Here is a 13,656-nt window from a genome sequence, read left to right on the forward strand (position 1 = left end):
CCATGAAAATGGGGAACAAAGAGTCATAAAGAGAGAAAAGCAGATAGGACTCGGCAGAGGAGTGTGGGGAGGACACTGCCACGGGACCCCCAGGATGTGGATCATGAGTGAGGATATGGCCCTGTCCCCTCACCTGGCCACCCCCCCATGGTCTCTGAGTCCTGAGTATTTCTCCCTCTTTCGTCCTCAGCCTGCAGCCCCCAGATCACAGGCTGGCCCTCCCCTGTGACTCCCACCTGGAGGGACCATGAAGGCTCATTATTCAATATTATTGAAGTCACGGCCCATTCCTTATTTTCCTGTCACCACCCCTGGGAATTTGGTGCCCCTGGTATCCCTGAAAGTTCACACTAAACAAGAGTCATCAGTTTCTCCATCTGTCCCTAACCACCTTGCTCACTGGTGCCCTCACAATTCCTCGCCCCCAGACTCTCTGATGGTCATACATCCACCAGCAGGTGGGTGCTCAAAGCTTGCCATCCTCACCAACAGGGACCTGCAAGCCATGGTTGGCCCAACCGTGTCAAAACTGCTCTAGTAAGAGCACCTCCTGCAGGAGATGCACCTTCCTATTAGGAAAGCAAAGTTTCCCGAGCTTTCTCAGTATACTCAGAAGCACACAAAGTTTGAATGCACTTTAGGTTCGAAGAAGGATGGCAAAAATCGATATTAAAGAAGAGCAAGAATGCATCCATTCAGAAAATCTATAATAGATGTGCATCCATGAATCTATTCTCAGACGATGCTTCCTGCCATTTGGTGTGCACACACTTGGGGAGGAAGCATCTAAAGTTTAGCAGTGGTTCTCAGCAAAGAGTGATTCTGCCCCCAGGAGGCATGTGTCAATGTCTAAAGACTATTCAGGTGTTACAGTTGGAGGGTAGCTGCTCAGTAGCCACCAGTAGCCTTTACTGGACACAGGCTAGGGATGCTGCCCAACATCCTATAAAACACAGAACCCCACAGACCCTCCTCCCCTGCCTCCAATCCTTCAATACTCATTGTGCTGCTACTGAGAAACCATAGCTTAAAGGGGCCAACGTTCACTATTCCACGTGGGCCTTTATTCTACTTTAAGGAACAAGAAACTATTGCCCAGCTTCTTCTAGTCCACCAGGAGTTATGACCTCAGATCCTGGGAGAATGTGAAAGATGGATCCCATGGGGCAGTGGTCATAAGGTCTTCTTCCAAGTTGGTCTGATGAGGTGGGAGCTTAGGATGGGGTAAGAGCATGAGTTAGAGACTTCTAGGCTTCCTGAAAAAATTCTGCTTTTACCTCTAAATGGTTCTGTGACCCCTTCAAATTTTGCATCTTATCTTTATCAAGTGAACGGGGCAAGGTTATTTCTAAGGGCATCTTCAAGTCTGAAAGAGTCTTTCTTATGCTCTTTACCATCTCAACTGTGAAAACTGGGGGAGCACAATGTGTTAGGAATTTGAGGATAAGTATGAAACAAACGAATGCATTTTTAGGAGCCTAAAATTCTGAGGCATATTGCAATAGCCTTTTTCCCCTTCTTATGTAATACTTCATTAGCACCTGTGAAACCATGCATATGCTTTCACAACAAAGTCCTGGAGAGAAAGCTAATCAGAGTCCCTGGGGATTAGCTCTCCTCTGGGGCCATATAAAAAGGAACTTTCATCAATTTCTAATAAGGCTTCACATCTATGCTTGGATGGAGCTGGGTATTGATGCAAAGGTAAGAAGCAAAGGATGCTTACCTTGACTTCTAGCAATTTCAATAAGAACCACACAGATCAGACTTGTAATGATGGTTACAGCATCAAAGAGCTAGTTACAAAGTGAGAGTATAGAGTCTGCCCGTTCTGGAGGCAAACGAGATCTAACAATTTTTTAGTTTAATATTAATGCTGAAGCAAGGTAATGAAACCTTGTAAATGAACCTCTTTTGGTAAATGAATCTTCACTCCCAAATGGCCACCAGGAAAACCCCTAAATAAATAATGTGAGATTGATACCAGAGGTCTGTGTATGCGGATTCTATTACCATTCTTGGCTTGTACTTAGGAGGCTTCATGCATTTTTAAGAGCACATCAATATTGTCATCCTCCTACTCACTGGTGAACTTTAGCAACTACACTGAGGTATGAAGTGGGGCTCTGAGTTTGTTGCTGCTCACAATTCTTCTGAAATAAAATAGTTCTGTGTGAGAAACAGGATTGGAAAACCCAGCACTTAGGCCAGGGTGGAATCACTTGGCAAGGCATTTGGAGCACTCAGTGAGGAAAGGTCCATGAGGCTCAAAGAACCTCCAGCTCCCACATAAGACTGACAAGGACACACACACTGGGGACCACCGGGGAGGAAGTGTGGTTGGGTGCCTGTACCTGTTCCATTGTGGGGCTGGCAGACCTTTCTCAACAACCCTGTACATCTTGACTCATCTCATAGAAGGACTTAGTTAATCTGGAAACGAGAGGATTCTAGGCAGAAGGAATATACATTTGTGGACTTTAGGAGCCCAGAGAGCAAGGGTCATGACCAGTAAGGAGACAGGGCTGGCTTATTGAAGCCCTGTGTGTCTCTATCCTGAGCAGTGGGCATCTTCACAAGGGATTTCAACATGAGAGCGTCAACCACATCACTTGAATTTAAAGTTTGTTGGTTCCCAGTTTGGGATATAGGATGCATTAGAAGTTGGTGCCAGCTGTGTCCACACAGGATCCCATTGAAATATGATGGTCTTTGCTGTCTTTTTACCTTTTTGTATATTCCTAGCACCGTCGGGTTGGTCCTGGCTTCATGACATCTTACTGGGGTTTGTGTGTGTGTTGGGGAGGCCTCTGTCTTCCAGAAGCTGGATTTTTTTTTTGCCTTGTTTCCTGGATTTTCTCATTTATCTGTCTTGCGTCTTTAGTGCCATTTATGATACTACATGGTATTCTGATGAATTAAGGGGCCTGTGGGAAGTGTTGGTTTAATATATTAACAGTTTTAAGTCTTAGGATAATACCTGGTATTTTTTTTTTTTACAGAGAAGATATTCAATAACTATGGGTTGAATAAGTGAGTGCAATAGATTTGTGTTTTCACAGGGTCTTTCTGGAGATGCAGTGAACTTTCACTATGATGAGTCTTTTTGCTCATCACCCTTGGCACTGGAATCTAGAAACTTCCTTCTGGCCACTCAAAAGGACACAGGTGGGCTTCCTACCGCTCCCTTACAAGTTATCAGGCACAGACCTCTTCCCTACCTTGTACCACCCATGAGCTCCCCAGCAACTAAAGCTGAAGTCCAATAAGCCAACCAAGGAAAACAGTGAGTTAAGGGGATAGGAGTCAGAGAAAAGGCAGTCAGAGCAAAAGAATGCACTTAGGAATTGGGGGACACACATAACAGCAGCATCTTTGAAAAATCCTTAAGAACACTTAGAAAGGTAAGAAGACTCAGGCACCTGGAATCAATGACAGAAAGTCACTGTCAGACAGTGACAGAAAGGGGAGGAAGTTGGTGCAAAAGTCAAGTGGGCTTTGAGTTCCGAGTCTGGGACTCTTTGTAATAAGTCCTACCATCCACTTCATGTGTCCTAGAGAGATCAGATAAAATAACAAGACAGTCTTTAAGAAGATGAAATCACAAATGTACATCAAAGAGATCAGTTTCCGAGCAGTGAGCCAGGACAAGCATGGTGAAATCTTTAGGTTTACTCAGGGCAGGTGCATAGCAATATGTGGAGGTGCTGTTAATGGCCTCTGGGTCCTTCAAACTTTATTTATTGATTTTTTTTCCGAAGATTTCATTCGTTTATTTGAGAGAGAGAGAGAGAGAGAGCAAGTGTTAAGGAGTGGGCAGGGGTGAGGCAGAGGGAGAGGGAAGAGCAGACTCCTCACTGAGCAGGGAATCTAACACAGGGCTCCATCCCAGGACCCTGGGATCATGACCTGAGCTGAAAGCAGATGCTTAATCCACTGAGCCACCCAGGCGCCTCTCTAACTTTAAATACTATGGGAATATTTGAAAGTTAGTCAGCTCAGAGTGAGCTCTTGCTCCATGTGGTGAATGTGAAGCTGATTCCAATCTCCTGACTTTGCTCTCCCCTCTGCCCACACCACTGTGTCTTTAGGATGTCTACCAGGCTTTCTGCCCCATCCACCACTTAGATCTCAGCCCACATCTCATTGCTTCAAGAGGCTTTCCTTGACCATTCTCCCCAACTCCCAATCTCTGCTAGACTTGATCACCTTCTCCAATTACTTCTCTTCCCAGCACTTACCATAATCTGAAACTGTGTTATTTGCTTATTTTCTCCCACCAGGAATATAAACTCCCTTAAGCTGGGGTCTTTGTGGGTCTCATCTACCATTGTATCTCTAGCTCTGAGATACAATGGGAGTGGGATCTCAAAAAAGACATGCTGATGTTAGAAAGCAAGCTGGGAGTCTGGGGGTCTGGGAGGCTGGGAGGGAAGAATCAGGAGCATCTCTAGAAGGATGGAGGCCAGAGCAACTCAGTGTGTGTGTGTGTGTGTGTGCGTGTGCATGGTGTACACATGTTCTTGTGCATATGGAAGTATCAAAGATACTTGCAATTCAAAGGAGACACTTTCTATAGCTCTTAGAATAACACTCATGATAGAAATTTCAAAATCTAATTGTAATGAGTGCAAAAAAGAGGAGAAGGATGCAAACCTGAGGCATGCGGTCCCCATCACCGACCCAAAGAAGTGAGGGGAGGAAGGACACAGAACTGCTTGAGAGGAACCAAGTGTGGTGCCTTGGGTCAGGAGGAGAGAGTCTATGTCAGGTGACCTACTGGGAACAGAACTCATGTCCTCAGGTGGTGAGGGAGATGCAAGTAGAACACAGCTGTGGAGGGGGATTCTGGACAGTGAAAACCTCCAGAGTCTAATTCTGATTCAAGAGCCAGCATGAAAACCACATGGGCATCAGGGGAAGCAGTATGTTCAGAGTAACAGCTGAGAACAGGAAGAACAGACTTCATTGGAGTGCACCACCAGAGCAGAGGTCAGCCAATCCTTCAGGTAAGTACCTCTCACTTCATGCTCTTCCCTTTGGTTAAATGCGCACATCCAGGAGGGCATGAGGGATGGCATGAATGGATCCGAAAGCCAAAAACTGCTTTATGTAGCTGATTGTTCAGAGAACCAACAAGTTGACAGTAGGCAGTGACCTTTGCCAGCTGGAAAACTTCAAGTGTGTTCACGAGAGGGGCTGATGTGTGTGTATTTAAGGCTGGTGTCCCAGAGTGTGAGTGCAGGAATCTAAAGGGGCTGACCCTTCTACTCTTCATGGGGCCAGGATGCACTAGGCTGCATATGTGAAGTTTTAAGTAGCTTTGTGCAAAAGCATTTCTTGATTGCATAGGATAAACTCATGAATAAAGGAGGAGCAACAATCCGAAAAGATGAAAAATCAGTTCAGAATGCTACCTGAATCCAAGAACATGTATTGTAATCAAAGTATTGGAAATTGCTTTGACCAAGAGGGAAATCTTGTTAAATCTTCCCTCTATTTCTCAGAGGAAGATAGAGTTTTATTTGTTTGGTTTGTCATTTGTTTCTAAAGATGGAAATAACCATCCCTTATTGGAGAAAACAAAACCATAGCACAACTGGCATTTTATTTAAAATCAAAAAGCCCTAAAAATTCATTACATTCAAAAGTCAAGTATTATTAAACATCTAAAGCGAGATTCTGATGTTTGCCTTATGTACGAGCCATTACAGTTCATGAGGAACTCCCCTTTATCTGTGGAAGAGATTGCTTTTTGATTTGTTAAGAGCAAGAATAGAAAATGAATCACTGCTGGAAGATGGGGTAGACTTAAGTGTTCTCTTATGTTTTGCTGACAAATTCTAATAATAGTAATATTTTAACCAATTGGCCAGTCTTATCATTATCACAGCTATGATATGTACATTCATTCAATATATTTATTAAGCACCTACTATATGTGTCAGACACAATGGTAGGAGCATATATTCATTCACTAAGTCATTTAAAATATTTCTTGAGCACTTACTGTGCTGCCAGTTATCTGTTAGATACTAGGAGAGAAGTATGAAGGCAATGAAGACATATTTTCTATCTTCCTGGAGCCAGGATCTGGCCTAGTTGATTTCACTGGATCCTGACTTTATCTATGGAGTGTTTAAAAGATTTGGATCACAAGTGGAGGAAAAGACCATCAAACAAGAAGACCCAATAGTGAGGAGAAATATGTACAGAAACTCGGAAGACTTCATGGAGACACACACTGATTGACCGACGCCGTCTAGAGCTACGCGACACAGGTAAGAATGAGGTTTGAAAGCACAGCCCCAGGAACTGATGATTTTGACACAGCCTCCAGTCAGCAAAATACTAAATTGTCACCTTGGTTTTTGTGCCTGGTCTTGAATTTAGTTTCATTATAAAGGGACAAGAGAAAGGTTTTCCTAAAAGCATATCAAATAATCAATAATAATAATGTGGTCATCCAGGGTGGACAAAACAAGGTTTATATGCATTAGGACTTGTGTTGATTTAAAAAGTTACTCATAACTAAAGTCATAAAATCATTTTAGTCTTTTTTAAAATCATTTTAGTCTTAATAGCGTTTTAAGACTATACTACTTCACTTAGTTGTGATCTTTCAGTTGTTCTGATGGATGCAGGCAATGATGTCATAACAAAAGTTCAAACTTTTTTTTTTTAATATGAGCCTAACAATAGGAACAACAAGACATCAAAAAGAAACTCAAGCCTTTAATTAATTCAAAGCTTGCATAAATAGGACCATTACTTCACCAGGAACTCCTGTATGCAAGTGAAGATGGTTGCCAATGGAAGCATGGCTTACTTAACTAGGTGATATGCAAAGAGGCAGATGCTTCCTGGCGGGGGGGGGGGGGGGTCCATGGCCACTGAAGGGAAATAAAAGAGGGAAGGAGAGGAGCCAGCGTTCATCTGGAGACCACATTGGAGTCACTATGAGAATCCCAACAACAGCGTCAACAAGGCAACAACAGAAGCAACTGCTAATCACTTCAACCAAATTATGCTACACACGTCTTATACCAATGTCATGTCCATTTTAAAGATGGGGCACCTGAAGGCCAGCAAGGTTAAACAACATGCCCAGAGGCACATTTTCTCCTCTCCTATCTTCCTCCCTCTCAGGCTTAACAGCCACAAAGAGCTTATGTTTTGATCCTATGTTTTTCTGCATTCGCTTTGCAAATAAATGCCAACAAGAAATGCTTGAAATAAAAACACCCACAAATAACAGCTCATCTTCTCCCTGAGGAGGTAGACAGAATGAAAATAAATGAAGCCATCATTCTTTATTGTATGCTGGCATGAGTCTTGACTCAGTTTGGAAGATTAGTTGCTGGATAGACAATTCTTATTTTATATATTTTTATGCATTTATAAGGCTCATTTCAGCTGGGCTATACGCCATAAAACCCAAGGGAATTGCAGTAATTTAACAGTGAAGATAAATTTTTGAAATAGGGCTAGTATAGTGGTTTGGAAAATGGGAAAAAAGGAAATAAAACTGGATTCGACAAGAATGGAGGGGCTGGTCCGCAAAGGAAAGTCTACAGGCAGCTATTTAAGGGTGAAGAAGAAGAAGAAGAAGAAGAAGTGATTCTTCACATGAGAAGTACCATTCGTCGCCATGGCTGGATTCAGTATATAGAGTGTTTGTTTGCCCTGTACAATGGTTTGCAAATATCTGACCCAACACTTGAAAACTGTGAGTCTTCATAGAAAACCAAGATTTCTGGCTTCTCTTGAAAGTCGCTCATACTGGCCCCCCATTTCCACTTGGGATTAGTTGGTGGGAACATGCTGGTGTCTCTCCCTTCTAGATAGTCTTTGAACCCTTAAATTGTTCATCCTACATCATCTCCCTGCTCTGCAACCTCTTCACTAATGCACGCCATCTGCCAGGCCCCGAGACCTTAAAACCCAGAGCTGCCATCCACACACCCAGTCCACTCTCACATGCTCAAGGCAAAGCCCAAACCAGTGGATGACCAAACCCAAGCCAGTCATTGTCACTTTGGGTAGCTCAATGAAACCAAGGCCCAAGCACTGGCCCACTGGTAAGACCTCTCTCCTTCGGAAAACCCTCAGTACAGCAGCTTTAAAACAGAAGCCCCCTGTGTTTGAGCCTCCTCTCCTCATGTGTTGGGGTCTCCATCTCCAATCTGAGCTCCTTGGGCTCTTTGACGATTGCACAACAGAATAGAAGCAATGTGTCACTTTCCAGGCCCACTCTTAATAGACCAGATATTTCTGTTTGCCTGTCGGGAAGCTTGCTTAGAACCAAACTGCCATGATATGAAGAAGCCCAAGAACCTGGTGGAGAAACCCACCCCAGGGAAGGACATGGCCAGTGCCAAGCTGCCAGGTGAGGGAGCCATCTGGGAAGGGCTCCTCCAGACCTAAGGGAGCCTCCTCAGCTGACCCAGCTGGAACAGAGAGGAGCTGTCCTCACTAAGCCTTGACTAGATTTCAGATTTGTAAATAAGTTGAGTGATTGTCACTGTTGGAAACCAGTAAGCTCCAGAGTGGTTCATTACACAGCAACCTGTAAACAGAGCACCGAGTCCAAACACCAGGATGGGCTTTCTTAGGGTATGGGTGTGCATCAGGAAGACGAGTCTCCTAAACAGTGGCCCAAGCATTGCTTTCCTCACCTGGCCGGTGTGCCTTTGGAACCGCCATGTTCATCACTCGACCTCCATCCTGAGGTTTGGGGGGAGATGCAGTGAACCTGCAGATCCCCGATTCTGAAGGGGTGCTGGAGGTCAGACTGTCTGTGTACTCGTTTGTCCCTGCCGTCAACTGTTCAGATGATGTGTCTGATATGAAGCACTCTGTGATGGTGAACTTGGCGTGCCTCAGCTGCTCTTCCATCTTGGCGTGCTCGTAGGCCCTGGCCAGTTCTTCGTAAGTGGAGGAGGCACTTTCTGTGGAGACCATGCTGCTTCGCGCTCGATCTGCAGCATGAAAGAGAACAAGATGGATAAATGATTGCCTTGTGCGTGCACCTAGAGAATGGCCATCTCTGGCTTGTGGCTGTCTCTCCCAGATCCTTATGCAACCCGTCAGGGGTCCTGGGTCTTTGACTGAGAACTGCCTTTGTCACTGTGGGGTCCTATTTCTGCACCTCTGTAAGGTGGGCTCAGGGAACTTTGTTTCAGCTGAATTGTTCCCAGCCTGGGACACTTTGGTAAATCAGCAGTGCTGAAGAAGTCAGTGTTTAGTTAAAATGATCGGGAACACAGTGAAAATGGACAGCAGTGTCTACCCCCTGCTCTGACTTGTCAGTCAGTCTGTTCCGTAGAGACTCTAATTGGCACGAATGATTTGAGCTCTGCATTCAGCTCCTCCAGCCCTAGCTTGGCAATGAGGTTGTGACAGCGGCTGGAAATGAAGCTGCAACGTTGCATGAAATTGGCCAGTAGGAAGAATGGCCCCTGGTCCCTCGGACTCATCTTTTTGTGACTGCCATCCTTTATGGGTCCCAGAAAGTGGCCAGGACAAAAGGAGAAGCATCTTGGTCAGAGGAATCTCTATTTTACACACTAAAAAGTTTTGAATCACCTCTGTGGAACTCTGAGACTCTTCTAAGAGAAATAACAGCCATAAAAATAAATGTACAGGGTAACACTCCACCTTTAGAACACTATTTTTAAAGTATATCATCCAGAACAAAAGAAAATGAGTATTAAAATTTCCTACAGCTATTAGATTCAGATATAATTTCTTTTCAAAAGTTAAGGTGGGGGGATGGGGCAACCTGGTGCTATTCATAGGCCCTGTCTTCTCTCAGAAATGAAATCTAAGTGGTTGATGGCACAGACTAGATGACTTACCTTATAATCAACTCCTGTTTAATTGTCAAAAGGATCAGCCTATGCTCCCTATAGAGGGTGCTATGACCTTGTCATGAAATTTCAAGTGTAGCATTTTAAACCCAGGGATGATAGTGGGTCATGTGCCCTCAGAGTATAATCAGGAACTACTGCAATCGTGTGGGTAAAAATTTTGAAGTATCTGTGTTTCTCTCAGTGGGGTAGGAACTAAAACAAGAGAGGAGCATGAGTCTGAGATTCAGGACACCTGCAAAATAGATGCCTTTCAGTTCTGCTTTACAAAAATCACTGGGCCCTGGATATCATCAGTGCTGTTAGATAAATGCCTGAAAATTTGAAAGTGACCTTGAAGGAGGATGAGTAGAAGCCTCTGAGGCCTATCTGTGGGCCGCGCTTGTCCCCAGGGTTGAGGAGGAGGCGTGCAGACCCTACCTGTGTCTTGTGAAGGGCTGACACTGTAGCTGTCACTCTCCTTGTCCATTGATCCTGCAGCCCTGGGCGTTGGCAGCCTCCAGTCTGTGGTGAGGGTGTGTGCTGAAATGGTGGGGTGGGGTCTGTTGAGGGTCCACTGGCTGGCATACCGATTTCTTGCTGTGGGTCCTGCCTTTGCGTTCCTCCTGGTGGTAGGATCTGTGAAGAGCCAAGAATAATGTTTGTCTTAGTCTCTAGGAGTATGGCTAGTTATGATCAAAGTGTTGAGAGTGGTTCTCTCCACCCAGTCCTAAGACTCCCTCCTGCAGGACTCATACTTCCAGGAAGCCTTCCCAGACTGCCCCTATCCATTCATTTCCTTCCTCTTATGGCCTGAGACATTTATGTGATACTTAAGCATTTTAAAAAGTCCCGTGGGAGAAAGAACATTAGATTTGGACTCAGGGATTATGGACTCAAACCTTGCCGTTGGCCCTTAAATATTTCTGTGGATCAACACATATCACTTAAGCTTCCAGAGAATAACCACCATCTTCCATGCTTGGCCAAATACACTCTAACATGGCCTCTTTTTTATAGTTCTTCTATCTTAAGGTGTTATTATGGGTTGAATCAAGTCCCTTCCGAAGATATGTCCACATCCTAACCCCGAGTACCTCAGAATGTGACCTTACTTGGAAATAGGGTCACAGCAAATGTCGTTAGTTATGATAAAGTCAGATGGGAGTAGGGTGGCCTTCAATCTAACGTGACTAGTGTTCTTATAAGAACAGGAGACAGACACACAGAGGGAAGACAGCCCTGGACCAATGGAGGTAGAGATTGAGGTGCTGCAGGTGTAAGCCCAGGAATGTCAAAGATCGTCAGCAGCAACCACCAGAAACTAGGAAGAAGCGAGGAGGGATCCTTCTCTACAGGTTTCAGAAAGAATGTGACCCTGCTCATATCTTGAATTTGGACTTCTGGGTCCCAGAACTGTGAGACAATAAATTTCTGTTCTGTTAGGCCACTGTAGTTTGTGGTATGTTGTTATAGCAGCTGTAGGAAACAATAAGTGTTATGGTGGTTTTGTATTTACTCATTTCCTTGAGTATGACTGTTTTACTCATCAACTAAATTGTATGTTCTTAGACCAGAAGGATGATTTTTTTTTTTGTCTAAAGACTCTCTTAGTCCTTTGCATATAGTAACATATCTTTTCAGTAGGATTGTCTGAACTTTGTCAAAGACACAGGTCATTCAATGTGGAGCATACACAGTTAATGATATCTGGATTTTATATGTCTGCTGTCCTCAAGAATACAGAAATTTACATACATAGAGGCTGGTGCCAGGTGGGTTTCATTTTTTCCTAAATCTGGAACCAAAGGCAGCAGGTCAATGGGGTAGACAGAGTTCTTGGTTTAGCTCTTTGGCTGGACACTGGAGTGAATCACAAAACTGTCTTTTCTGGAATTCTGTGGAATAGGGGAGAGGCTCAGTGACCTGGAGTGATTTTTCTCGGGCTCCAACCTGAAGGCAACACAAGGTCCTAGATGGGCCTCATCCACCATTGAATTCTCTGCTTCTCAAAAAGGAATTTTAGGCAGTTATATTTCAAAGTGGCCTGGCCCTTTCTAAACACTGCAGTCTATATTTATGGCTCAGGACTAATGAAGCGGTATTAAAAGATCAACACTGAGAGGGCCAATCCTTGGCATTGTGACAATGACTTACTTATGTGCTTCTGTAGGCCTGGAAGTCTCTCTAGGGAAAGGGTAAGGGTAAGGGCAAGAGTGTTCATCCTTGGGTCTACAATAATTTCTGGTACACATAGTCCCCTGGATGAATACTCATAGCCCAGGGTCACTTCATGGATGAAGCAATGGAAACCCAGAGAGGAGAAGTGGTAAAAATGGAGCCCAAGACTCCATGGATTTTTTTCAGAGATTGCCCAGCCACTTGACCACCCTGGATATCTAAGTATCTAATACAGTGTCCCCACGACACTGACTCCTTTTTAATGCCACGTTGGATCATTTGAAAGTGGCAAAATGAGTTTCTTTTTAAATGGAGGATTTTCCTCTTTGCAAATTCTAGTTATTGGACTTTGAGCCTAATCCATCATTCTACAATGCTGGAGAGAAGCATTAAGATGGCAACCAAATCGATATGTTTTAAGATTTCCTGGGTCATCAAAATGCTTCATCTTGGTGCATATTCTTTGGGGCATTGATTTTTAAGACACATTTTATTCCTACTTGCAAATTCCACAGCAGGCTTTGTTGGAAGATATATTTTTTTGGCCTTGATTGGAATGTAAATGTGTTATGCTCGAGTGCCAACCCCTCTGGACAGCAAGGTGTGAATGATAATTGTGTTTCTCCACTGAAATGCTAGGAGAGAGGTCCTCAAAGAGATAGAAAACTATTCTCACAGGTAGGAGGCTAAATATCTTCCAGGTATGATAGACTTCCTAAATAGAGCTTCAATAAATGGAGCTTGTTATTATTTTTTTTGGAGCTTGTTATTTAAATGCTAATGAACCTTTCCCTCCAAAAATGACCTTGTCCCTTACATAAGATTTGAGGGTTCTTATTTAAAAAAAATTCTTCAAGGTTCTCATTTTTATTCTTTATGTTTCTTGCAACTACAACTATGGATCAGATTTACTCCTGGCATGGATGCTTGGGCAGGGGTGGAGGGTGGGTATCAGTTTGATCTTCCCACTTCTAGGATCACAATTTCTTCAAATCTCCAACTGCTCCCCTGTGTTTCCTCCCACTGACTTGCCCACCCACAGTGGGGCAAAGCCGTAGCCCCTTTCTCACTGAGATCACCCTATGTGGAAAATTTCATGGTCACGTCGTGCATGTCAGCCTCTATTCAAAGCCAGAACTCTTTTCAAGTTAATTTTGTTCATTATCCTTTTTTTCTAGATGAGGACAGTTTTACCAGTGGCCTGATAATGTTAGAAATATAGGTCATGATATTACTTTCCTTGAACCACATCCTGCAATTCTGTTCTGCTCTAAGCAAGCATCCTAGAGGCGAAATTATCTCGGTAGGTAGAATATTGAGGTGGTTGACACATTTTTTTAATAATCAGGTTTTGGGGGCTGTTTTGTACCTGAGTTGAACTCTTCTGTATGATAGCTCCTAAGATGGCAGCTAAAATAAAAATTTGACTTGGATTCCACTTGGTAGCCTCCTTGGTATCCTTACCAGGCAATCTACTAAGGAAATAAATGTTGAGATTTACTGCCCCTGCATGGAAAGCATTTTATTTGACTCTCCAACATTCTAATATATATATACAACTGAGTGATGAGCCATCACACTTGCTAAACAGCTAACAAATTACAAGGTAAGTGATACAAATAAC

The 13,656-nt window shown here is 43.7% G+C and overlaps 1 protein-coding gene across 1 annotated transcript in view; it reads right to left on the reverse strand.

Annotated features, from left to right (window-relative positions):
* Window positions 1-13,656, reverse strand: part of DSCAM (DS cell adhesion molecule) — a 621,576-nt gene that overhangs the window by 5,557 nt on the left and 602,363 nt on the right. Inside the window, exons 30-31 of the mRNA XM_055313369.1 lie at window positions 10,293-10,490; window positions 8,679-8,981 (exon numbers count right to left, since the gene is read on the reverse strand). Of these exons, the coding sequence (XP_055169344.1) occupies window positions 8,679-8,981; window positions 10,293-10,490 (501 nt within the window). The remainder of the gene's footprint in view (window positions 1-8,678; window positions 8,982-10,292; window positions 10,491-13,656) is intronic.

This window comes from Nyctereutes procyonoides, unplaced genomic scaffold, assembly GCF_905146905.1.
Source record: "Nyctereutes procyonoides isolate TBG_1078 unplaced genomic scaffold, NYPRO_anot_genome, whole genome shotgun sequence".
Taxonomy (NCBI): Eukaryota; Metazoa; Chordata; class Mammalia; order Carnivora; family Canidae; genus Nyctereutes; species Nyctereutes procyonoides.